The 27,168-nt window shown below is 48.3% G+C and overlaps 1 protein-coding gene across 7 annotated transcripts in view; it reads left to right on the top strand.

The window, feature by feature from the left end:
- The first annotated feature begins 1,546 nt into the window (after positions 1 to 1,546).
- The window catches only part of HEG1 (heart development protein with EGF like domains 1), an 83,749-nt gene continuing 58,127 nt past the window's right edge, over positions 1,547 to 27,168 (top strand). For 4 of the 7 annotated variants that reach the window (XM_055568451.1, XM_055568449.1, XM_055568455.1 and 1 more), the window contains exons 1-3: positions 1,547 to 1,968; positions 23,293 to 23,580; positions 25,277 to 25,576. In XM_055568451.1, coding sequence (XP_055424426.1) covers positions 1,698 to 1,968; positions 23,293 to 23,580; positions 25,277 to 25,576 — 859 coding nt within the window. In that variant the 5' untranslated portion in view covers positions 1,547 to 1,697. The other 3 variants (XM_055568453.1, XM_055568450.1, XM_055568454.1) reach the window with 3 other exon arrangements.

The following is a 27,168-nucleotide window of genomic DNA, read 5'->3' as shown; positions in this document are numbered from 1 at the left end:
TTTCCTACAGGGGTGTGATGGTATGACACTTTCTTGGAAAGGCCTGGTAATTCCACACGAGAGCCCTGGAAAGCTGGGTTTGTTTTGTGGTTCTTTAAAAACAAAATAAAACCAAGTCGTTAACTTCTCACTCCACAGTTTAAGGTGAGCTTGTATATACAGAGCATCCTTTATATTTTCTACCAAGTGACTCACTTTGACTGAATCACCAGAGAGTGGGTCTGGGTTCCTCTGTAGCTGTCCTGGACACCATGATCTGCTCATTACCCTCAAGGTGGGTCATGGGGCTCAGAGACGGCCACTGAGAGGAGCAGAGAATCAGGGCGGAGACAGGCCTGAAAGGGAAGTCCACCCTCATAGCTTCCCAAGCATCTGGTGGTCAGACAGGGTCCCCAGTAGAACTGACGAGCCTCCCAAGGAGCGCCAGCATTCATTTCAGTTGAGACATTGTCTGGATTATTGCAAATTCAAAATTGTGGGACCAGAATTAATGATGCCACATGGTCATTCACAGATAAATCACTTCATCTTTGGGTCTAGCTTCAGAATTTTGAGCAAATTATTCTCTTATTTTGAGCCTTTCTTTCTTCACCTAGAAATACAGAGGCTTAGTCTTACAATTTTACAGACATTTTATCCTTTATTTACCAAGAAAGTCTGTTTACATGAAATCTTTGACTCTTTCCCCTGAAGGTATCCATTTAAAATTTAGGGATCCCTGTGCATTATTCTGTTTAATATGCGATCTACATCCCTTTTCCGGATAGAGTTTGCCCTAGGCCTGTCTGAATTCACGGTTTTCTTTTCCCTGCAGCCTGTTTGGGTGTCCTGACCATGACATTTCTGCAGAACTCTGATGTGAGCCAAAGGCAGTGGTGGGGTGGAGATGGAATCCAGGCTTGAGAGGGCGCGGGGAGCTGGGTAGGATGACTCTCCAGTTGGCTGAAGGGTGAGGTGTTAAGGCTTGGCCACCGCCAACTCAGCCCCAGCCCTGGGGGCCTGGAGGAGAAATGGTGGTGGGTGGTGGGGACACTTCAGATTAATAAGGGTGGGAACAGGGCCACAGGTTCCACTGCTTTGCATATCAAAGCACTTTGTAGGATCTAGTTAGTGCTAATCACAGTACCCAGTACCTGCTTCTCACCGATCGTGCATTTAAGGAGTTGGGAAATTCTGGTTCCGGATTTGGAAGACTCGGGTTTTCTAAATTTTCTGCACATGGCAAGGCAATTCTAATTGGGAAGGGAGGGCGTGTGTGCATGTGTGTGTCTGTGTGTGCGTGTCCGTGTCCGTGTGTGTACGCGCGCCCAAGGTTGCCCTCTCCGAGGACCTCCCCCCGTGGTCCCAGGCCGGCGCTCGCGGCCCGGCCCCCGCCCCCTTCCTGCCCTCTCCCCGCCCCGGCCGGCCCGGCCGCGCTCGGTCGGTGATGTCAACCCGAGGAGGAGCCGCCCGCCCCGCGACCCGCCCGGGCTAATCAGCATGGAGCGGCGCCGAGGCCGCCTCCGCCGCGCCCGCCCGGCCCCCGGCCTCCCTCCCCCGGCTCCCCACAACTTTTGAGGCGGGGACCGCGCTCGCAGCCTCACTTCGCTCACTTCCCCGGCCCCGCGCGGCACCCGCCGCCCGCGTCCCTCGCACCCGCGGCCGCCCCGCGCCCGCCCCGCGCGCCGGGCATGTGAGCGCGGGCGGGCGCCGCCACCATGGCCTCGCCGCCGCTCCTGCTACTGCTGCTGCCGCTGCTGCTGCCGCCGCCGGCCGCCCCCGGGACGCGGGGCCAGCCGCCCTCCCCGGCAGGCGCGGGGCCGGCGTGGCCGACCGAGTCCAGCCCGGGTCGCAAGCTGCCGCCGTCGCCCACGCCGCCCCCGGAGCGCCGCGGGCCCGCATCCCCAGGCCACCGCCAGACCGCCCCTGCGCCGGGCGCCGCGAGGCGGCCGGGACCCTGGAGCCGGGACCCCCGAGGCGGGAGCGCGGGTGAGTGAGAGCAGGGGACGGGCGCCGCGCGAGCCTCGGGCTGGGGGCGTGGGCGCGCCCGGGGCCGCATCCCGCCGCCCTAGGCCCGGGCGACGCTCACCCCCGTGGGGGCTCCGCTTGGCCGGGCGCGCCGGGACTCTGCGGGTGGACCCGGAGGGAGGGCAGCGAGCCAGGAAGAGTGGTTTCCTAGACGCTTTCGCGGGAGGCTGGTCTGGGGGGTGTGGCCATCCTGTTGTCCCCCCACCTCCTTGGAGGAAAACTTATCTCCCATGGTGGACCCCGGATCCTGTATACACCCACCTTAAAAATAAAAGGAAAAACCCAAACCTCACAAAAAGCACTTCTCCCACTTCGGAGGTGGTAACATCCGGCCAGCCCATTCCCCAATTCCATTTTTTTTCCTATGGATGCAGAAATAGGCCTCTCTCGGTACAGAGCCTGACTTTCAAAATTAAATAACTGATTTTTTTTAAGGGTTCTAGCCCTAAGGATATTTGTAAAAGACAAAGGATGTAGTTGGAAACCAAACACTCCACTGGCAGAGAGATCCAGGGACTGTGTGGAGGTGGGGAGGTTCCAGGGTGAAGCCCTGTACGGCAGACCCAAACACAGGACTGTCCCCCAGCCTTTCCTCCCTTTTCTTTTCCTGATGAGCTGCGGCTCCATACACAGCCACCGCCGGTCCACTCAGAGAGGGATCTGCCTGCTCTCCTCCAGACCTTTGTATCCAGTTCCTTCTTTGGGTCTGGAAGAAATGCTAAGGACCAAGTGGAATTCCAACCATAATACCATTGTGACCCCGGGAATGTCACCTCTTTTGATCCCGGTCTCTCCATCTGTGAAATGAAAGTTATGACCCTCGCTCTTCCCAGCCTCCTGGTGATGATGGGACAAAATGAAAGTAAAAATAAGTGGAAAGTTCTTTGAACAAAGTCAGCAATGCGGTGGTGTTAAAGCACTGCCTTCCCATGAGTGACACAAGGCATCTGTTCTCCTGGGTTACCCAGAGAAGCCAGGTCACTTGGAGCACTAGGTATTGTCTTAGAGTTTAGGTGAAGGCTGAAGACAGGTTTCATCTTCCTAGTGGATACTTCATTTAAGTCTCTCATATCACACAGACTTCCTGGGATAGGACTTAGCTTATTTCATTGCACCTAGGGATGCTTCCTCTAATTAAATAAGCAAAAAGCTTTAAAAAAAAAATCAGATCCTCAAGTAAAAACTCAATTTCACATTCATTAGTACTCTCATCATTTCAAATGCCTTGCCCTTGTGAACTTCTCCATCACGGGCACAAGATTGGGAAACTGAGAATCTGTAAAGGAAAGAGAGAGGGGAAAGAAGCTTCCAGAGACCCAAGAGACACACTCACCGGGACCCCAACTCTAGGTGACTTACAGCGCACATTGTTTTAAGTTCCACAGAAAGGAATCAAGAACATAAAAGAGAACATTTCCTGCTTTTCTCACACAAGGAAAGTAACCAAGAATACTGTGCAGAAACATATCAGTCTTCTAAATCAAAGTGGAGTACAGGAACTGAAAAGCAGCTTTCTATGGCTGGAAGTCAGGCTTTCTTGGCTATAGGGTCCCGTCTTGTTCATGGATGGGTGGGAGGGATGCTGATTTGCCAGGGAACTGAATGGATGAGACTGGTATAGAAGTCTCCTTCCTTCTCTTGTGGCTGAGAATCCTCACATATCACATAGCGCTCAGTGTTACAGGAGAGGGACAGTGGAGGCAGCTGGCTTAGGGGACTCAGCAGATGAGAGCTGGGGCTGATCTCCCTTGCTGGTCAGGGACCCCTGGCACCATAGATGATCCACGCTTCCTCACAGGCGTGGCGGGTAACTCTGCTAGTCTTGACTTTGCAACCTTTCCAGTTGCAAAGATTCCTTTGGGGAGGTGAGAGCAAAGGAGGTTTCAGGTGTGTGGTGGCTCTAGAGGCACGCACATGAGAGCCACAGAGAGCAGCTAGGCAGGAGCTGGGGGCATCCCAAACTTCTCTGACCTGAGAGGATCTCCCCTGTTCCTCCCACCCCTCCACAGAGACTACCCGAGGAATGTCTGTACTTCAGTTGAGCTCAGGCTGGCTCTCAGGTGGAATGTAAGGAAGGTGAAAGTAGAAGAGAGGAAATTAATTACCTATTGAAAACTAATAGAAGCTACTGATACAGCTGAGGATTCAGGCGGGACTTGTACTTCTTTTCTGGTGGTGGCTCAGACAATGTCACTTAGAGGGGAAAAAGAAACAATGAACAAGAAACTTGCATCAAGTGATGTTCAGTGAGTTTGAGTTTCCTAGTAACCTCTGAGATTTTCTTTGGACCTTTTTTGATCGGCCACTGTGTATCACAAGGTACAATCAGTTATTTCCAAGGCAGGCAAGTCTCAACCCTGGAAGGGCCTCTGGAGGCCCTGTGGTCCACACAGTATCCCATTTGGATGTCTGCCCTCTCTGCACCCCTGACAGATGGACAGCCAGTATCTGCACCAGTGCTCTTGTGTTTGGGGAGATGCTTGCTGCTGCTGGTTATGAGCCCTGAGTCTTACAAATAAGGTGCTTCATTGGATTGTTGGGGAAACTGCCTGCAGCCCCTTGTGTTGTGGGGATGTTGGTGGTCAGTGCCTGGTCCTTGTGGCCTGGGCTTCCAAATACGGTGTCAACAGAGGGACCAGAGATGTCCTTTTCTTCTCCGGGGCCATTTCTAGCCCCTTTCCTCTTGGCAGAGTTCAAGGTTCTCACTGTTGAGTGATTGGGCTTGCATTCTGTGGGTTGTTAGCCTGCCTTAGACCACAAGTCCCTGGCCGGCAGCTCTGCCCTGCTTCCCGTTTGTGTGGCCTTTGTTAAACTTTGCGCCCACCTGTCACCCGCAGGCTGTTCAGCTCAACTTGTTGCTGGTGTTTCATGCCGCGGAGATAGGATGCCAAGTCCTCGAGGTTTCCTTTCTCTTGCTTTTCTTTTCTTTTTTTTTTTTTTTAACAACTTGGGGTTTCCAAGCCACAGTTTTAAGCAGAGTGCTTAAGTTTATACACTGACTTTTGCAGTCCGTATGCCAGACTTTAATTGTGAGATCCGCAAATGAGAGTGGGGGTTGGGAGAGGAGGCTTAAGTCATAATGAAAATCAATGCAGAAGGAAAGAACTTTCCCACCCAAAGGGGAAATGACGCTGAGGAGCTGAGCAGCCAGCCCAAGGAATAATAATCGTAGAAAAATGCAGTTCCCTAGAGTAAAGGAAGCACAGTGAGCCCAGCCCCTTCTGGGCTGTTAACATAGCTGTCCCCTGAGTGGCTGTAACTTTGCAGGCCAGCTGGTCATTCAGCTTTAGCTGGGGGGAACCCTTACACAGTGCAGTGAAGACCCAAGCTGGGCAGGAGGCAGCCCCCAGGGAAGAGAGAGTGGCTTCCCTTCAGAACCGTCCTGGCTGGGATGGGTGGTGGTGGTGGGGATTCCTGAGCAGCCCTACTGCTTTGATGGGGAGTACCCCAAATAGGAGAGGTGTGGGGAAAGGGACTCACCCTGGCCCGCGTGTGTTTAAAAGCCACATCCTTTTAACCTCATGCGTGCAAACGCTAAACTGCTGTTTCCTGCCCCAGTGGTGTGGGCAGGGTGAGAATGAGAGGTGTTTGCTGCCCAGCTGGGCAGTTACTGCACCCCTGGTCCTGGAGCGGGGGCGGGGAGGAGCCTGTGCCCTCCCAGTGATTCCCCTCTGCCTACCAGCAGCCCTGCCCAGCTGGCTGAAAACGGCCTTCTCGGAACTGGCGTGTTGTCTCAGCCGCTCAGAAGGAAAGCAAAGCCCCTATGGCAGTTGCAGTTTCTGAGTCCTTGGTGTCTCCTTCAGCGGCTGCCCTCTGCCCCACCCACTTTTGTGTGAACAGAGGTTTCAGCTGCAGTAAATGTCCCTCCTTTCAAGAATCCTGGGGAAGGAAGCAACAGGAAAGACCGTTTCACTCCCTCTTTGACTTCTAGTCTTTGAGCACCTGTGTGGTGGGAACTTTCGCATTCATCATCCCATTTAATTCTCAAAATAACCCCCACGAGGGATATTATTGCCCTTTTACAGTTGTGGAAACTGAAACCTGGTGATGTTAGATAAGACATATAAAGGGAGGAGGAAGAATTGAAATCGATTTGACCAGATCCATTTGCTCTTTCCACAATTATCATGTAGCCTGAGTTTTCTCATCAGTAAAATGGGGTGAGAGTTGTCGCGATCACTAAGATCCTCTCCAGCGTATCATCCTTCTTCCTTGGTCCTTTGCTCTCACCCTTTTTTAGAGAATAGGGAGTAGGATTGGGATGAGGAGATGGCAGGGGTAATGGGGACAACCTGCAGAGTAGAGATTCTAATGAAAGAAGGTGGGATCATGAGCCTTTCTACACATATAAGATGGTATTTTATATACAGATTGTGAGTTACACCCTGCTTATATGCCAGTCCATAGGTTATTGGTGCTAGAGGTAGCTACATTCGATAGCAACCAAACTGAAATGAATTGGTGATGTTCTTAACGGGCTCTCCAGGAACAAGGCTGCTACTCTGAGGCCGTGTTATGAATACCCATTCAGTAGGAGGAGACATCAAATGGTACCCCATTCAGAGGCTATAGAATTGTTTCTTTTTTCACATCTGTGCCCTCTTCTACCCACTTACCATACATCTTGCTTAGACCAAAACAAAGATGTTTCTGTCCTATCTTCTCCCTCTTCTTTTGTTGGAGTGTGGTATGTGACTGTGTGCGTCACATTGGATTGATCTGTAGATCAGAAAATATGTACAGAGCCCTTTCTCTGTTTGAGGAGCTGCGGCAGGTTATAGGGAGGGTGTGAGCACCTGGGGTACATGCAGTCTTGCTGGAGTGCAAATACCAATGTCTAAAAAGCAAAATGATGGTGCAAGAGTGATTCATCGCTGACGCAGTGTCACGGGGCAGTCATACTGACCCTTAGGTATGCTGTGGATGGAGACAGCCTGCAACGTGCAGAGGTGGAGGGACAGCTGATGCGGGCAGTCCAGGGGGACACGATCGAGAGGAGGAAGGAGTTGCCTGAATATGGATAGACAGACGGGGAGGCTATTGACATCAGCAAAATCCCAAATACTGAAACCCTGAAGATTTTTTTTTTTTTAATGCAGCTTCTTAACAGCCAAGAAGATGGGAGAGAGGACCTGGGGAGACTAGTTAGACTCTAGTATAACTGGAGTCATTGAAGACAGGACTGGAAAGGAGGACTGGGTCATGTTGGGAAGGCTTTTGAGGCCTCTTGAAGGCGTCTGTGTTTGTCTCATCCACAGTGAGGAGCCCCCTGAGGGCTTGCGAGGAAGGAGCAGTATTGTTTTCTTGATGAGTGTTCACACATGCTTGGTGCTGGGGCCCATGAGTGAATCACATACACATCTGCCCATACTACAGCCCGGCAGTCATGTCAGAGATACTGGAATGTTGATGGGCAGTATATCACAGATGCTGGGAGGAAAAGGCTGAGCAGGGCTAGAATGGAGTGAGCGGAAATTGAAAGGGAGCGATGCAAGAACCCACGCAGGAGAAGGTGGTGACCACCTGCCTGCAGGGATGATGGGCGCACAGTGGACAGAGGAGCTGGTTTCCATCAGCTGAAGTGCCTTTGCTGTAAAGACTGTAGCCTGCCCCAGTGGGTGTCTTCCGCGGACAGCTGAGAATGCAGAACTGAGCTCAGATGAGTTCAGGGCTGATTCAGCCTGGCGGGTGAGCCTGAGCAGCAGTGAACACCCCGGAAGAAGAGAAAGCCAGCTCTGACCTGATGGAGAACGTCCAGCGTAGATGGCGAGAAAACAGCAGCGCCTGGCAAGGGGCCAGGCAGGCCTGAGGGCAGCATGAGAGCTGAGCAGCTTGGGGCTGGCTGTGGAAGGGCAGGTGATTTGAGTCAGTGCCCACTGTGGGCATACAAAGCTGTGAAGGAACACGTAAGCTGACATTAGTTGCTGAGTCTTGTCTCATCTGTACACTGTCTCAGTTGGAAGGAAAGGGGGGATGGGGAGAATGAGGCCTGAAGGAAGAAGGCAGATGTTGGCCTCCCTGGGCAAAGTTCAACAGGGACGTCAAAGAGGAAGGTCAGAGACCTGGGGCCTTTGATTCCCACCCCAAATCATCATTGACTGCCCCATCCTCCCGAGGCAGGAGTTGGTGATACCGTCCACCTAGTTACTTAAAGGAGAAGCTGAGAAGCTACCCTCCATCCTCTTTGTCCTGACCCTCTACATTTTGGTGTGCGTGTGCAGTGATGGGGGGCAACTCCAGTTGCTTTTGTTTCAGAACTAAATCCCAAAACCGCCTTCTTCATCTCTGCTGTTCTTTTGTCCTCCCTGTATCTACTCAGGCTCTCCCTCTACTCTGTGCTCCCGGGAGCCAGTGATTTTCTTAAATGTACTTCTGGTAACCTCACTCTTGGGCTGAACCCCTCACTCTCAACCCTCCATGGGCTTTCTGTTGTGCTGAGAATAAATCTACTCCCCCTGGTAGAACCCAAGATCCGCAGGTCTGACCCCACCAGCTCTCCGGCTTCTTCTCACACCACTCCCCATCCTAACCCCCAGATCACTGTTTGTACACACCCAGCCCTGTCCTGTCCTGGAGACGAGGCGCAGGTGTCTCCAGCTGTAATGGCGCTCACCTTGCAGGCAGAGGGAGCAGCCTGTGCGAAGGCCCCAAGGCCAGAAGGAGCTTGCTGCCCGTTTCAGGATGGAGAGACGGGAGGCCACAGCGGCCCGGGTCACATGGGGCCATGGGAGGGTGGTGAGGAGGGCAGACTGTCTTCTAGGCGCCAGGAGGGGTGTTAAGCAGGGGAGTGATGTGGAGAATAGACTGCGGGGAGCCAGTGGCTCTGAATGCGCACTTGTGAGCCCACGTGAGCTACTGCTCTGTGGGAGGAAGTGCAGATTTTATTCATGTTTGTTCCCTAGTGCCCAGCGTGGGCCCTGGCATAGGGAGCATCTGCCTGGCCTCAGGCCACCCTCTGCCCCAGTGCCACCGCGGCAGCACCCGCACCACCGCATGCTCTAGGGCTGCTCTTGTAAGATCTCTTCAGGAGCCGGCAGGTCCCCAGAGGCTGCTCAAGAGGGACATGCGCCTTTGAGCTGTATTTTGGTTTGGGGTACTTGAATGTCATGTTGTTATTGTGTCACATAAGCGTGTCTGAGGAAAGCTTAAGGTCAGATGGTGTAGGCAGCAGGTAAGGCTCTGTGTTCTCAGTTCCTGGGGTTGTTGGGGGTGGGGGCTGGAGAGGAGGCTCTGAATTCATTGGAAACCCTGAATAAGAGCCACCCCCAGTCTCTGGGCAGGGAAGGAGCTGGGCTGCTGGAGGCAAGGAGATGGATTTGTTAAGTTTGACAAGTTTCTGCTTAATGTCTTTGATAAGTTGGGAGATGAAGACCAGGGAGGAAGATGGGTGACGAGAGGAGGGCAGAGGCCGAGGTCAAGCTCTCCAGCTGGCCCTGCGCCATCCTGGGCGTCTGAACAGAGGCTCACACAGGAGGAAGGAGCAGCAAGAATCTGGAGGAGAGACACCCAGTTGTAATCTGGTGGGATGTTGTTCTTTGGGTGAGGTCCTGACTCGTGATTACCGAGTGTCAGGCCAGTATTGACAACCACTGTTTCCCGTCCCCAGCTTCAACGTGGGAATGAGTTTTTACTTCTGGCCTCTGGGGCCACCGTTCCCTCCGGGTGAGACTTTTTCTGGGATCATCTTTTGCCAGGGTGTGGATGAGAGCCTTGCCGGCTTTGCAGTCCTGGACCTGGGGAGGTCCTGGCTTGGAGGTCAGACAGACTCATTCCAAACCCTAACAGCACATCTGGCCAGCTGTGCAGCCTTGCTGTGGTATTCAGCCTCTGTGTGCCTTCAGCTTCTCATCTGTCAGAGGGGCTATTAATAGGCCCTTGCTCAGGGAATAGAGTGTCATGATCCCCTAGAGGGCAGATGCGAGTGCCTGGGCAGGAGAGCTCTATAAATATCGGCCATGATGACACTCCCTAACCCAGGCCTGTTCACACTGGCCGTTGTAACGGTGGCAAGGCCACCTTCACCTCCAGGTTCAAGGTACCTTCCAAGAACCCCTATTACCTGATTCTCTCTCACCCTGGACCCCTGCCACTCTTACCTGTGGTCTTCTAGAACTCTCTCTCTCCATCCTTAGCTTCAGATGCAGAGAGGAAAGAGCAGGATTTGAAGTTGGAAAAACTCAGTGTGACAGTCCTTGCTTACAGTCATCTGAGGAGACCAGGTTAACACACATGAAGCGATTAGGATTCAACAAAAACAGCATGTAAGGTGTACGTGACCCCAAAACATTAGGCCTTTGAAAGTCAGTCGTAGTTGGGCCTCTGTGGCCAATGAGCGTTCTTCTTCAGGTCAGAACCTTTGGACGTTACTGACACACACCTCCAAAGTGTTTGAAGGAGTTGGGAGCCACTTCAGAGCTGGTTTGCGGGGCGCAAGCAACTGGCTGCTGGTTTTATTTTTGCAGTTATACCTTCTCCCAGATCCAAAATGGGTTCAACTTATCTCCATCTCTTATATTAGAATGGGCCTTGAATTTGTGTCTGTTTCCAAAATAATCCAACCCCTTTATCAAGGGATGAAAAATTGCTGTTATCTAGGAAACGCCAGAGAATATTCTGCAGGCTCTGTTGAAAATTAGGGAATTTTAGAAAAGAGCTCGAGCCGTGACAGCACTGTTGAAGCAAGTGTGGTCTCGATGGGACCTCCTTGAAGGGGATCCGCCTCTGGGGAGGTGAATTCTTGTGGTTTGCTAGGAATTATTTATAGTATCGTCACGCCTTGCGGTGATAGAGTGCCGCTGTCTCTAGCCGCTGGGAGGGCTGGAAAGACAGATACCAGGGGTCGCTCAAGTGCTCTGACAGGGTCAGAGAACTTCTGCTCTTAACCCCTTCACTTTCTAGGTCTTTCTAGGTATGGGGCACTGGGCAGACACCTAATGTCTCTGCGTCTTACTGTCCTTAGGTTAAAAATGAAGATCATAATGTCTATTAATGCTTCCCTAACAAGGCTTTTGAGGAGAAGCAAATATAATTATGACTGTGAAAGCATGTTTAAATGTAGACATATCAAGTAATGAGTCATAATATAATGAACTGATGGGAACCTTGGGCAAGGCTTTTTGTCTCTGAGCCGGTGTCCGTATCTGTAAAACAGAGGTGATAACACCAGTTGTGTCTGCCGCACAGTGTGGTTGTAGGGGGTGAAGTGGATCCATGCACATGGATGAGCTTTGTAAATGTGTGTGCTGCGTGTGAGTTAGTCATTGATGCTTCAGGGGAACACATCGGACGTTGTTACTACTCTTAAGTGAGGTGGGGCTCCATGGAGAAGGTAGATGTGGGAGGATAAGGGAAAGGTGGAGAGTAGGTAGAGGAAGGAAGAACATTCTAGAAAATCTTGGTGGCCTTTTTCAAGCCTCTGTCTATCCTCTAAGCTAGCACTGGCTGAATAGCTTCTCCCCGTCTCTGCCTCTCTCACCAAATGGGATATCCCTCACAGCCCCACTCTCGGCCTTTTCCCTCCAACTCAGTGCAGTGAACGTTTATCGAGCATCTCCTGTGAGCCACAGTCTCTCACAGGGGACACAGAAATGGGATCATGTAAGTTATAATTGTGTAAAAGAGTAAAACAGTAGTGTTGAGGGAGAGAGTTGTCTCTGGGAAGGTTGTCTCTGGGAAGGCTTCCTGGAGGTAGCAGTCTCTGGGCTGGGCATGAGAAATGAGTCAGATTTTGCCAGAAAGCCAAGGGCAAGAGAGCAGGGTATTCTAGGTAGGAGGATGGCAGGAAGGAAGGCTTGGAGAGGAGATAGCAGGGCTTCACCTATTTTCACTGAGGGGGTGGTTCCCATACAACCTGTCTTCTCTGCAGAAACCCAGTTCCATGCCTTCAGCCAGCAGTCAGATATTCACACATTCATACACATTTATCCTGCTTCACTTCCAACACCTCAGATAGCAGTCATAAACGCAGACAGGTCGCCCTTTCGCTCCCCTAGACCTGGCCTCCCTTCGCCTGATAATGGTCCTGTTAATCTCTCCAGTGCACGTTGAAAACCCCCGTCATCTTTGTTTCGCTGCCTTTTCTCACTCACGGGTAATCATTGTGGACTCTTCCCTCCCTTCTTTCCTCCCATCCTCCCTTCCTCCCTTTCTTCCTTCCTCCTCCTGAATCCCATCACTTGTTAATCAGATGGAATTAAGTTCACATAACTCCATTCTGATGGTGGGTGACCCGAGCTGTCGTGGTGTGTCATCCCACTTGGGCAGTGAAGCTGCAGTGTGGAGCCCCGGTCCCTTGGAGGGCGTCCTGGAAGCAGGAGGTCTGCCTCAGCCCTTTCCGGCTTTCCCATTCACAGGTGTCTTTGTTTCGCTTCTTCCTTTTCTAACCTTCATTCTTTATTTCCATCGTTTTGATCAGTCTTTCTTTGGAGTTGGACAGACCTGGGTTGATGTCCAGGGCTTCTACTTGCCATGAACCTTAGCCAGTTTACTTATCTCACTGCACCTCAGTGTCTTTATCAGAAAACAGGGATATTAACGGTGCCTACCTCCCAGGGCTGCCGAGAGGATTAACTGGGACGGTCCCTGTGAAGTGCTGGCACGTGCTTGCTGGAAGCCGGCGCTCCCCTCATCTGGGCTGCTGTAATAATAACCAATAATTACCCTACTCCGGTGGGCTTCTTTAAAAAAAATTCTCCCTAGCTTTATCTCTCCCTCCCTCTGTAAGTTTCTCCCCTTTGTCTTATTTCTCTTTTCAGCCCCATTCCTTTCTTCTCCCTCTATTTTCTTTTGTTTTTCACTGGCTATGGCAGATGATTTTTCAAGTGTTGGTTATATTTGAACCGAGTGTCAGGTTTCTCAATCTTAATTTTAAAAGGCTGCTAGTAAACTTTTAATTTATCTCCCAAAATAGATTTTCCTTTGCCCCTGCGGGCTCCCAGCGGGCCCACGGTGAGCCCCCTACCCTGGTCCCATGAGAGGCAGTGACCACGGCGACCACTTCTTCTCTTCTGCAGTCCAGGCCTCAACGTGGGTCTGATGTGTACATTTTCTAACCTGTAAACTTTCCAGACAAATGATGCTTCTCTGGTTTCCTTGGAGGCCTGACCACCTCTCGTAGGCCGGTGGAGTAACGGGACTGTAGACTGTGTAAAGGCACCGGCGTCTGGTTCAGTCCGCCCGCCGCCCCGGTAGCGCCCAGGCTTCCTGCCCCCTCCCCATGCCTCTCCCCCTTCCTCCTCGGAACCAGGATGTTTTCCTTGCCTCTTTATTGTTTCGCTAACCTGGCAGGCCTCCTTTGGTGGAGCTCTGCCACCAGGCTTCCTCTCTGGGTGTGAGCGAATGTCAGAGTGAACACGCGGGAGGCAAGGAGGCCGGCTCCCCACCCCGAACCTTCACCTCCAGGCGCCGCTTGCTTATCCCTCTTTCTCAAAACGGCATCTTTGCTAAGGAGCCTCCATTTCAGCTCCTCTGTGCATGTTTATTTTTCAGAGGGTGAAGCGGGACAAAGAACACCAAGGCACAAGGTATACAGGCTCCCTGCAGAGAGCCTTTTGTTTACTTATATAATCAATGGGAATCTTCTGACCTTTGTCCTTCTAAAGGTCTTGTTCCCCCCTCAAACCTATAGAATTATTTTTAAAGCAAGAGCATGAGGTCACACCAAGGTCCTTCATCTTTCATTCCTGTCTGGATAGGCAGCCTCTTTCCTTAGCACCCCCGAGGCCACCTCAGGGGCGATTCCCTCTCTGGAATCCTGATCCCAGTCCCGGGTGGGCTCCAAGTCAGGCGGACTCCCAGTCAGTCCCACAGGCCTGCCTTTGTCCCCGGAGGATGGTCAGCTGGACAAAAGCCGACTCTTTCACTGGGAGGGGAGGATAATGTGCCTTGTAAAGTTCATGCTTCTCATGACAGGAGGCCTTTCCAGGGGAATCTTTTTAAAAAATCACATCATCGGATCTTGAGTCCAAACACTTCTCAATGTGTATGGTTTTTCTTGGGACTGCTCCTTTCAGGGTAAGAACAAGGAAGGAAACGAAACTCCCCGAGAGCCCTGGACAGTCCAGATTGAGAGCTGAGTCTTTTGTTCACACAAACTCATTTGGCTCCTAAACGTCCTCCACCCAGAATCATTACATCCGCAGCAGCATTTCAAAACACTGCCCAGAGTGGCCCAGCTGAGCAGGCGGCTGCCTTGCTGGTGAGATTGCAGCCACCCTCCCCCCATGCCCCCAAGGTTCCTGCCGGCTCCAGAGTATCCCGCCACTGGCCATCCGGCCTGAAATCCCCCTCATCTGGATGATTCCTGGGGTGCAGGCCATGAGGCCACCAGGGCCCTGCTGTGGAAGGCCTGGGATTGGAGGAGGGGGCAGCAGCCAGGGAGGGAGGGTGGGGTTCTGGCCTTAGCTCCACACCTTCCAAACTCCCCCAGCACCCGCTCTGCCTCACTGGGCCACCATCTCAGCAGCACCAGAGGGATTTATTTCCATGGTTCAGCTTTCTTGAAGCTCCTTGACGCAAGATTCCAGTGTCTTGTGTGTGATTGACGCTCAGTAAACATATGTACTTTTTTATTGTGAAAAAATATGTCATGTGACTTCCCAGTGGCTCAGTGGTAAAGAATTCACCTGCCAGTGCAGGAGACGCAGGAGACGTGGGTTCGATCCCTAGGCCAGGAAGATCCCCTGGAAGAAGAAATGGCTCCTCACTCCAGCATTCTTGCCTGGAGAATCCCATGGACAGAGGAGCCTGGTGGGCTACAGTCCATGGGGTTGCAGAGTTGGACACGACTGAGTGAGCACGCGCACCATATGTAGTATAAAATTTAGCATGTTAAGTGTACCATTCGTTGGCATTCATCACATTCACAGTGGTATACAACCATCACCACCACTCATTCCCAGAACTTTTTCATTTTCTAAACAGAAACTCATCCTATTCCTCCCTCCCTCCAGCCCCTACTAACCTCTATTCTGCTTTCTGTCTGTATGACTTTATCTGTTCTAGGTACCACAAAGAAGCAGAATTATGTAGTATTTGTCATTTTGAGTTTGGCTCATTTCATTTACCATAATGTTTTCAGGTTTCACCACAGTGTACCGTGTGTCAGAGTTTCCGTCCCTTGTGAGGCTGAGTAATATACTATCGTATGCATGCACCACATTCGTTTATCCATCTACCTGATGATGGGCACTTGGTCTGCTTCCACATTCTGGCTACTGTGAATAACGCTGCTGGGAACATGGGTGTACACGTATCTGGCATCTTGATTCCCTGCTTTCCGTTCTTTTGTATAGGTGCCTAGCAGTAGAATTGCTGGATCGTATGATAATTATATGTCTCTGTTTTTGAGGAATCACCAAACCATTTTCCACAGTAGCTACACCCTTTTCTAGTCCCTCCAGCAAAGCACCAAGGGTCCCAGTGTCTCCATATCCTTGCTAACACTTCTTGTTTTTCATTTTGTTTGGATAATCTCTATCCTATTGAGTGTGAAAGTAAACATATTTTTAAAACTCATAAATGCCACTGAGTGAATTGTGGATTTGGAACTGTCAAATCCCGTCATGTGAGGGCCAGAGTAGTTGGTTGCTGGGGTCCCTGAGGACAGAGATCACCTCTGAAGAGGGATGAGGGCACCAAAGACCACACAGCCAAATTTCCAACTTCCCAGAACAACTAACAGCCCTTGGGTGCTAGCTAGGGAAACAGGTCACGCACCATACATTACATAATCTGGGAAGAGCTGGCTGAGCTTCTCTCAGTCCTGACTGGTGTTCATGTAGGTGCGTTCATTAGGAAAGACGCTGGAATGAAAGAGCTGGCCTCTAGTCTCCACTCTGCCACTTATTGTCTGGGTTATTCTGGGCAAGTGACCCCAATACTGAGCCTCAGTCTTTTCTTCTGTAAAATGGGGTAAGAATTCCTATGCTACTGCACTCTGAGTGTCGGGATCTAATAGGATAATTTAGCCCCCTCCCGCAAAGTTATCCCATAAAAAGTACTTTGCAGATTGTGAATGTGTGAGATTTCTTGATAACATCTCTGAGAATAGGAGCCTAGTTTCCTTCCCCCTTAAAGTTCTTGTGAACAATGTCCTCCTCCTCTTGTGGTTTCCAGCCCAAGGAATTAAAAAGAGAAGGGGCTCACAGTCTCTCTCTTTTAAAGTCTCATTTCTTCCCTCCCTGTGTGAGCAATTGAGTTTTAGGAAAGTCTTTGAAAATTACAAAGAAACTGCTGTCAGAGTTTTAAGAAGCCACGTCGGCACATACGACCGTGCAGATCCAGGCACCCAGCTCCGCAGCGCTCTGAAGAGCGTTCCCCAGGTTGAGGATCCCAGAAAAGGGGCAGGAACGGGGAATCCCACAGCTGACTGTGGTCAGGGCTCAGTGTCTTATTGACCTCCCAGAGCCTCTCCCTGGGGAGCTTTAACCCCTAGCCATCTGACCTTCACCTTCCATCTTCCAAGCATCACTCAGCAAAGTCCTGGGAACTTCGGTTTACTCTCGCTGGGCTTTGTGCAGCCCTGCTGACTGTGGCCTCTGTCTGCTGTATCTCTGCACACACTGCCTTCCTGACTCCTGCTTTCAATGTCATCCTGTCCTTCCCTTGTCATCTGTGTCTCTTTCACTGGCTCTTCTCCTCCCACCCAGTTCTAGTTCTCCCCTCAGTTCAGTCCTTGCCCTGCCTTCCCCTTCACCTGCCGCCCCTCTGCCCTTCCTCCTGATCGCCCATCCCACATCTTAACTGCCTGTCATACTTTTCCACCTGGAAGTCATAACATCATCCCAGACTTCATATTTTGAAAAAGGGCTTTTCTTCTCCCATAAATTCATCCTCCATCTCACCACTACTCCTTCTGTGTTACCATCCTTTTCATTACCCATGAAGTTCATCTCTGAGTTAGAAGCTAATTTAGATGTCCTCTTGTTCAGTCTTCCAGCTAATAACACGCAGCTGCTGCCAGGCCAAGTCTGTCGGATGCCAGAGCCCACGTGATAGGCACTGTCTTGCTGCTCTTAGAAGCAGGGAGTGCAGCTGGGCTTAAGGCTACAGGTTGGAGGCCGGTGAGACTTCCTCTGGCCCTGCTCGTTGGTTAGTGCCTCGAAGGCCCAGTGTCACCAAATAGGCTGAGGTGTGATGGAAGGAGACCTGCGTTGACTGTTTTCTCTCTGCTGTTGAGCTGTGACCGTGGACAGTCAATCTTTACCCCTTAGTCTCCCCATGTGCCATGACACCCGCTTGACCAGCTGTCATGTGTGTTGAGTGAGATAACACAGGTGAAAACACTTAGCACCGTGGCATGAGATCTGAATCTAAATGGTGGGAAACGAACATAAAGCACTTGTGCTTCAACTCTGTGCCCCAGAAGCAGAGGGTGTAGCTGGCAACACTTGACTTGGGGCAGCCGCAGCGGTAGGTGGTGCCTCGGGGGCGGGGGTGGCCGGGCTGCCTGGAGGAAATTGCCTCTGTGGATGACACGGCAGGCTCTCCACACACACCCACTCTACTGCTCAGGAACAGTGCGAGCCAAAAACCCTCAAATCAGGGGGCTGGGGGGCGAGGAGTTGACTCTGTAGCAGCTGCTAATTAGGAAATGCTACTCCCAGGCAGTGCTAGCACCCCTGATGATCCTGGTTCACAAACAGATGTTTTGGAACATTAAGACATTACAGAAGTGGAAGTTGTCAACTTGGAAAAAAATAAAACAGGCAAAGCAGTAAAGCTCTCTTGTTAATGTAATCTCCATTCATGGTACAAGGGAAAGTGATGGCCCGACACCAGGAGCTGAGCACAGAGGGAAGGATGCTAATTTCCAGTTCCAGAGACAGCTGGGAAATGGCCATCTAAACTCTTCTATGAGGCTGGTCATGTGGCTCAGTTGCCACAGGATGTGAGTGGGGTTTGAGTAATCACCTCTGACCCCGCCATGGAGAGGGATGGGTAAGGTGAGGAGTGCCAGCCTCCTGCGCCTCGGGACACCCCTTCCCACCCGGAGGCTGCGCCCGTGCATCTGGTGGGGCAAGCCTCTTCTGCTCACTGTCTGGCTGGCCCAGGCTCCGTGGCCTGAGGCATACCTTCTTTCTTTCTCGGATTCCTCTTCTCCACCAAGAAGAGCAGCTTTCCGGATACCTGCCCCTGCCTGTGGTGGGTTCCTGTAGAGTCCTGTTCACTTTACTCTGAATCGCTCTCCCACTGAGGTTTTTACACCTGCGCTAAATAAGGAGCACACCTCAGGCAAAATTTAGCCACAGGAACCCTGAACAACCCAGGGCTTCTGTAAGGAGTTGTCCTTGGACTTCAGTAAATATTTTAGCACTTGACTCATTACTTTTCCTGAGATAGAGCCTGGAATGGTGCAAAGCACTTAACGATCACAATCAAGACCTTGAATAGCAGAGAGGGCAGGCTGGGCTCTGCCTGCCCCCACCACGTGGTTAGTGAATCCCTTTTCTGAGAAATAGTTCATCTGCAATAACAGGAGTAGAGATACCTCCAGAGTTAAGCGGGGGGCAGTGGGATACTGTTCTTTGGGAATCCCAGGCCAGGGACATCAGGGGCTTGTTTTATAAAATTTTATTTTTATTTTTATCAAACTTCTGCGTGGTTTAAAGATTGAGTATGTTTTATATGGCTATTATAAAAAACACTGACCACTCCTACCATTATCATTTTCTGCTTCCCACTTTCAGCCCTTTTAACTGATTTTTTAAGGAATGATGTCCATATCTCTAAGTAGCATGCTTATGTCCCTGTTTATTGATTTTTTTTTTTTTTTTTTGGTTTTGGTTTTAGGCTACAATCATTGATTTCTCTTGGTGGAAATTTTATATCATTCCAAGCTCTACCAGTTTTACTCTTTAGGGTCAGCTTTAAAATGCATTTTGACACAACTTAGTTACCTTTCTCCTGCACAACATGATTCTGATCGTCCCCCCTGACTTACGTTATGTTTACTCTGTCTTGTCTTCTTAATCCGACAAATGAGAAATTGCTGTTTTATAAATTCAGTGCTTCATAGGTTTTACGCACATATTTACCATTTGCTTTGCTCATTATTTCTTCTTGCATCTTATAGCTTTCACCTAAAATTGCTTTTTTTGCTACTTGAAATAAATTCTCCATCATTTCGTTTAGTGGACGTAGTTGATTAACCCAAATCTGACTGAAAATGTTTCTGTTTTGAAAGATAGTTTCAAGACAGTTTTCAAATATAATGCTGTCGAGTATACAATTCTAGTTTTTTCTCTCTCAGCACGTTAAAAATATTTATCCACAATGGCTTCCATTGTTGCTACTGAGAAATCAACTATTATTTGAATTATCATCTTCTGTAGCTGCTTTGTCATTTTTTCCTCCTGGTTGTTTTTAAGACCTAGTGTTTGTGATTTTTCTGCCCTTTCTCTGTGATATGGGCTTATATTTCTTTTTATTTAGCTTCCTAAGGATTCGTTTGACTTCCTTAGTCTGAAGACATATACTTTTTATCAGTTCTGGAAAATTCTTGGCCATTACCTTTTTGAATATTACTATTTTTCTTTTTTCTCATTTCCCCTCCTAGAACTCCAGTTAGATATATGTTGTACTTTCTCACTGTATCTTCTTGTTTCTTCATCTCTTTTTCATATTTTCTGTCTCTTCATGTCATCTCAGCATTCTCTTGTCATCTGTCTTGTAATTCTTAATTCTCTTTTCAGCTGTATCTAATCTGCTGTTGAGTTTCCTAATTTTAATTATTATTTTTTCATTTCTAGAGTTTCCATGCAGATGTCTTTCAATTTTAAGCCATTATTTATAGTCTTTTTCTCTCATTTTCAATTTTTTCTTATTTATCTTCATGGAGTTTTATATACTTACATTCTTTGTCTGATAATTCCAGTAGTTGAAGTCTTTCTTGTCTAGTTTGCTGACTTTTGCCCACAAATGCCTTTTTCTTGTTTATTTTGTGATTTTTTTTTTTACTGTGATTTCTTATTCCTTAGGATTTTATCCAATTTTATATAATAGGATTTTATCCAATTTTATATAATAGGATTTTATCCAATTTTAAATAATAAAAATAAGGGGAAGGTATGTTCACCTAAAGATCATTCACATTTGTTCCTCCCAGGTACTCAGAGACACTGTGTATCAGCACCACTTTTTTCTCCCCATTAACAGTGTGTGTGTGTGTGTGTGGTTTGTGATATAATTTACATACCATAGAATTCAGCATTTTAAAGTACAGGCATACCTCCGAGATATTGTGGGTTTAATTCCAGACCACTGCAATAAAGTGAATATCACAATAAAGCAAGTCACATGGAATTTTTGGTTTCCCAGTGAATTTAAAAGTTGTGTTTAAAATATACTGTAGTCTGTTAAGTGTACATTAGCATTATGTCTAAAAAGCACAATGTACATATTTTAGTTAAAAATAATGCTTTTGGTACCAATAGACTTGATTGACACAGGATTACCACAGACTTTGAATTTGTAAAAAAATGCAGTATCTGTGAGTTACAATAAAATGAGGTATGCCTATATATAATTCAGTGGTTTCTAGTATATTCATAAGGTTCAGGACCACTTTTAAAAACATATTTGTAATAATTTTCTTTGGTGTATAGTTGATTTACAATGTTGTTAGTTTCAGGTATAGAGCAAAGTGATTCAGTTACGCAAATATTCATTCTTTATTGGATTATTTTCTCCTATAGGTTATCACAGAATATTGAGTTCCCTGTACTATACAATGTGTTCTTGTCAGTTGCCTGTCTTATTTGTAGTAGTGTAATTTATCCCTTCCCACTATATTTCCCCTTTGGTAACTGTAAGTTTGCTTCTGATATCTGTAAGGCTGTTTTGTGAATAAGTTCATTTGTATCATTTTTAAAAATTGGAATTCAGAGAGGTGAGCTAACTCCAAAGCTGGCAGCTGCTCTGGGGCACCTGCTCATCATTTGTGACCTTGAACTTCTGTCCTGATGGCCACAGGGATGCAGGAGATAGGAGGGAGCCTGAGAGAAAACTCAGGCTATGAGTGATATCATATGATATTTGTCTTTCTCTGCCTGACTTACTTCACTTAGCATCATAATCTCTGTAGGATCACTTTTAAGTATACCCGTGGCTTGAGGTTTAGAGCACACAGGTGTTGTATGTGCTGCACACCCACATAAGGGCTAGCTTTATGGTTATCAATTCTTGGGTGAGTTGTTGTTTTTCTTTCACCTGAAACCAAGATTGAGGGGCCAGATTTAGTGCTGTCCTCTTCGGCAGGGCAGGTTTGTTTCTACTTGCCTTACACCCAAGGTATAGCCCTGGTCCCGACTTCATATAGGAGTTTTCTCTCAGGCTCCCTCCGATCTCCTGCATCCCTGTGGCCGCCAGGACAGAAGATCAAGGTCACAAATGATGAGCAGGTGCCCCAGAGCAGCTGCCAGCTTTGGAGTTTAGCTCACCTCTCTGAATTTCAGCTCTCGGTTCATTTTTGACCGCACTAGATTTGCTTGCTAACTCAGCAATGCATTTATAAGTATTCTTTAAAAAACATTTTATTCAGCGTTTTTAGTTGTTGTTAGTGGCAGGGTTATTCAGGATACTGCAGGACAACAGTCTACCTTTTAGTTTTGTTTATAGTGTGCATTTTTCCTGCCTTCTGTTTTTAGTCAACCCTCCAGGGAGACAGCATGGTTCAGTGATAGCCATGTCCTGTCTTCATATGGCCATTCTTTTCCATTTGAAGACTGGAATTCCTTGAGCTGATTGGATCTTAGGGCACCCATCTCTTGCTCCCTAAAGGAGACGTTGCTGCTTCCAGAGGCTCAGCCATTCTGACCATTGGCCAAGCCTCACATTCATCTTCAGGCTGTAAATAGAACTAACTTCATTTCCTTCTCTTTGCTCATGGCTTACCAGTTTTGGAGCAGGGGTTTTAAAGTCCCTTCTGTCCTGACAATCACTTTTTTCTGGCTTCTTTTGAGAATAACTTATCTCATTGTGCCAAGTTGACCAAGAGGGTAGGGAAGGCATCTTCAGATCCTTTCCGTCCTCTTGGGAGGTCAGCTGGCCTTTGCAGCTCAGAGAGGAAGAACAAAGGTTACATGCTGTGTGGGTTGCTCACTGCTGTCCATAACCCAAGGGTCCCATGTTGAACTTATGTACTTGGCGGCTGCCCTGGAAACACCACTCCACATCCCATTTCTAGCTGAGTGTGGACCTTGACTGTCTGGGGCTGGGCCCCAGGGGAGCTCAGATGCCTAGGAAACGCCCTCGTCCTTAGGAAGCTTCTGTTAATTATCACTTACAGGAAACAGAATAGGAAGCATGGAAAAAGTAATTCTCAAGGGGGTTGGGGAGGAAATGATTCCCTTGGGAAAGGTCATCAGAATCTCTTTATGGAAGGATTTATAGTCAGCACCCTCCAGCTCCAGTCTGTGCATCATTGCTTCAGGTGGGAGTGGATCAGAGTGGGGACAATGCCGAAAACCTCTGCTCTAGAATTGCACTGTCTATATGGCCTCATGTGGCTATTGTGCCCTAGAAGTGTGTCTGGCAAATTACTCTCTGGACTTTAAAGATTTAATTCCAAAAAAAGAATGCAAAATATCTCAATAGTTTTATATCAGTTACGTATTGAAGTATTATTTTGAATATGTTGGAGTAAATAAAATATTTGTTAAAATTATTTTCACCCATTTCTTTTAAAAATGTGGCTACTATAAGTTTTAAAGTTATTTATGTGGCTTGCATTTGTGGCTTACTTTATATACCTCTTGGACAGGGCTGATCTAGAAGATGACTTGCTCCTTTGGGGGTGTGTGTGTGTGTGATATTTTGAGTTGAACTGTAGGTTCTGCGGTTCTGCCTGCAACATTTGCTGGTCCAGTGGTTGGCCCTTTTTGTCTGACTCATATGGATAGAAGTGACTTCATTCATCCCTGCAAAGCTTTCTCAACACCAACCTCAATCCTAAGCAGAAAGAAAAATATCATTCCCAAATGGGAACATAAAAATGGGTTTTTCAAGGAGCCATGTGGTCAGCAATAACTTCAAATTGGTCTCTTTCTATCGATTTTCATCACTTATTCTGCTTATTGTAAAATTTAATCCTGTATAATATTGTTGCTTTCTAATTTCTTCCCCTGGATTGCAAGAATAATTACTGTTGGAGAAAAAGAAAGGTGAAGTTATTCTCCTTGAACCCACTTCTCCATTGATGTATGTGCTTACGTATGTTTTCTGAAGGTTTAGTGCTCTTTTTAGAAGGCAATAAGCTCTCACTGATTTGTTTTCCTCTTGTTTCAGCTGTTGTAAAAAACCACTGGCTAGAAAGCAGCACTGAACCCCAAATAGAAAACATCACCTTTGATCAGAATCAAGTGGACTTTTCAACAGTGGTCTCCAAAGAGGGCGTCATGGTGCAGACCCCCAGGAAGAGCCATCCTTCTTTGGATGCTCCAGAAAACATCACCTTACAAACTGAAACAGCAGCTGCTAGAGGAATAAATGACTCTTCAGGGAGAACAGATTTCACCATTCCCCACTATGGGCCTGAAAGAACAACGACTCTGACTTCTCAGAGCAGCACCTTAGGTGAGTTTATGCTAATGACACTATTTCGTGCATGAATATCCAGTCCTGGGAAACCAAATCTCTGATGGTCTCTGCCTTCCCCCATCCTGAGTCATGATGCTCAGCCAAGGGTCCTGGGACAGAGAGGACCACACTGTTCCTTAGGCTCCACCTGTGGCTCACTGTGGTTAATTGAGTTGTAAGTATAGACCAGGGGAGGGTGCAGATTTGCTGAGTGGCCTGACCAATCCTGTGGAATCTACATTCCACGGCCATACCAAATCCACACCACGTTGGCGGTCCTGTCACGCTCAGCCGTCTCCTAGGTACCAGGTCTGGTAGACTGCTGGGCTGTGTTGTTTGTGTTGACGTAGCTCAGATGGTTGTTCTTGTGCCAGTCTGCACAGCACAAACTGTTTTGCCATTTTTAGCAAAGGATTTCAATAAGGGGCTCAGGCTGGATGAGCAAGATTTGTTTGAAGAAGCGAAGACAAAGAAAGCTAGCACCGAGTAGATACCCACTCAGCACCAACATATCTCATCTCTCTATTCTCACAGCAAGTGATAAGGTCACATTGCTCTCATTTTAGGAATTTGGAAACTGAAGCTAGAGAAATCCATCAGTCCAATGTGTGCAGGTCAGACAGTTAACGGGTTTCAGAGCTGAGATTTGAGCCTAAGCCTGTGTATCTGAGCAAGGTGGGAGGGGTGGCTGAGGAGTGCAATGCCCGGATCATGTGAGCGAAGATACAGAGGAAGGAAGAGAATGTGGCCTCTTTGTGGATGGGGAGGATGTAAGTCACACACACAGGAGAGGAGCAGCGGGTAGGACAGTCATGTGGGTGGGGTTAGGCACAATTAGCCAACACTTTGAAAACCAAGCAGTTTTGATTTGGCGTGATGGGGAATGTCACTGAAGATTTTTGAACAAGGCAGTCACATGATTAAAGTGAATTTGGGCAGGTGCATCTGGCAGATGGGTAGACGATGTCTGGGGTGGGAGATGGAGCAGAAGTAACCTGGAGTCCCGGAGAGCACCCAAGCAGACACAGAAAGCCAGATACCAGGTGCTAACGTATAGCCTGGTGTTAACGTATGGTCTGGTGGCTTTGGGGATGGAGAGGAAAGAATCAGTAAAGACTCTTCACAAAGGAAAACTGATACACTTTGGTGATGACCTAAAGGAAGAGGCTGAAACCATCAAAGGTGACCCCATTCCACCCCAGTGATGGGAGGTCTGGTTGGGGGACTCAATTCTGTAAAGGGTATGTAGGGCAGAATTCTACATTCCATTTGTGAATGGTGGATATAGAGCTTAGAAACTGTATGTGATGCTGCCTGGGTTTGTTGGTCATTCAGATCGTGGAAATTTTATGTTAAATTTAAGTAAATTCTGGGACCAGCTTTGTGGAATGTGAGTGATGTGTCATGATCCAAAACCGACCCTGGTTCCACGTCGTCTGATATTTAGCTTCTTTGTGCTCCTTTGTTGATAATTTTACCATAAAATGCAGAGTCTTTGTTTGCGAGATCTGAAAACAGCCTTTGTGTGAGTCTGTGGTCTCTGCTTCAGGAGGAAATTTTTCAAAGAATGAACAGTTGCTCCTAATTTCTTCTCATGTCTGTTTTATAGAGGTCAGAGGTGAGCTCATTCAAAGATGGTTCAGACATTTGGAAGTCTGCTGGTGGAATGTTAATTGTCTCTGTCTACTTTCAGCCTTGGGAAAGCGTCACCCGCCATCCAGCAGTTCAGGGTCAGAAGCAAGAACTGCCCCTCTTTACCTGGAGAGTGGAACATCCTGGGGTTCCCCGGCAGGGGCACAGGGGCTCCCCGAAGAAGTGACTGTGCACACCCAAATGGCTGCCACTTCGGTTTTGAGCCAGTCCTCTCTCCCTGCTGTGGAGCGGGGAGAAGAGACCGCACTCCCCGGGCAGAGAAATTCCTCGGGACCAGAGCCCTCCTGGCTGCCTCTCTCCAGGACATCGGCTTACTCCCCTCCTTCTGACCACCCCTCATGTGAGTGCTTCTGTCCCAGCTTCACCCTCTGAAGTAATGCAGAATAGAAATAAATGGCCCTGAATGTCCAGCCAGTTACATACTCATCACAGGGGCTAAGGAAAAAGACTTTAAGCACCAGGGCAAAGTATTGGGGGTTAAAAGTACAACCTGCACAATTTATCTCAGTGCTGAAGTTCATATTTAAAATGTGTTTTCTTTACTTGTATAAGGAAGAAAATAATAGTTGGTCCGGTAGCTGCTCTAGACCTTTCTTTCCACCAGGCCCTGCTTTTTCCCCTTTCCCCCACATACACACATACACACACAACCAAGACTGAGTGTGGCGGTGTGTGTTCTTGCCTAAGAGACCAGTTCCAGGGTGAATAAAATGGTGCACATTGTGCCATTCGATAGAGAGTTATATTTGTATTTCCTCATTATTGCAAAAATGTTTCTTTCAATGGCAAAGATAACAGACAGTTTTCTCTGGGCATCATTTCAAGAAAACCCATACAGGCAGGTGTTTGCAAGGTTGCAGTGGTGGATCCCTGGGCCCTTTGTGTTCCAACCCCTGGCCATCAGTTAAGTCTCCATGTAGGTGTCCCACCTCCACTGAGCCTTTCATGAACCCTCTGAGCCATGCACCAGGTCACACTAGCTTATCCTTATCCATCTTCACCTTCTACCTAGCTGCATTGTAATCCCCTGAGGACACAGATTGTGTCTGTTACTTCTCTTAGGTTCCTCTGCCCCACAGCGAGGCGCAGTTGACGAGGAAGGGGATGAGCATGTGCCAAATGTTACAGGGTTCATCCGGCCACAGGCCAGTGCTGGAAACTTTGCCCAGCGTTTCTCTTCTGCGAGGTTTCATTCGGAGCCTGTGTGCACTACGTGTGTTTCCATCTGTGTGCTGTGGGGAGCAGGGCCGAGAGGGCGGGAAGTATCCTTGGGAGCTTCAGAAGTTGCCATTTCAGAGGATATTAGAAATACTTTACAGGACTAGGGATTCCGGTTTATGTGATCAAAGTGAAAACAGAGATCCTCTCTGGAATACCTATTGAAAGCAGCCCATTCCCATTTCATATACTCTATATAGTTTCCTGCCAACTGGGTATGTGTATAATTTATGATTCATATTTTTAGGGGATTGCTTTTAAAATTATTCTTAAACGTTGGTTAGATTGGATAAAAGCTACGATCCTTTCCAGCTTCAAAGTCCTGTGGTTCGGTGGTTTAAGAACCACTTTACGAAATGATGGAAAGGAAGCATTTTCTAGGAGGCTAAACTTGACTCTGGTCAGGGTCATTTAATATTTATACTTTAAATCCAACCCACTGCTGTGGTATATTTATTGTGGTATATTTGAAAGTCAGTCTATGTTTCCAACAACTGGCTTTGACTGTAATCATCTATACTTTCAGAAAAATATTTAGCCCTCCAATTCCTTCATCCTTTTAGAACCTTATACTTTTGATTTTTGAAGTGGTCTACCATATCGTTCCTTTTCCTTAAATCCTTTGCTGAGCATTGCTCTTCCTTCTTAGTGAACCAGTTGTTCTGTGCCAGGTAGAATCCCACCTCGCTCTTAGATACTGGAGGGAACTTGGGG

This window comes from Bubalus kerabau, chromosome 2 (assembly GCF_029407905.1).
Source record: "Bubalus kerabau isolate K-KA32 ecotype Philippines breed swamp buffalo chromosome 2, PCC_UOA_SB_1v2, whole genome shotgun sequence".
NCBI classification, from domain to species: Eukaryota; Metazoa; Chordata; class Mammalia; order Artiodactyla; family Bovidae; genus Bubalus; species Bubalus kerabau.
The sequence above is the reverse complement of the archived record's forward strand: the minus strand, read 5'-3'. Positions and strand labels throughout refer to the sequence as shown.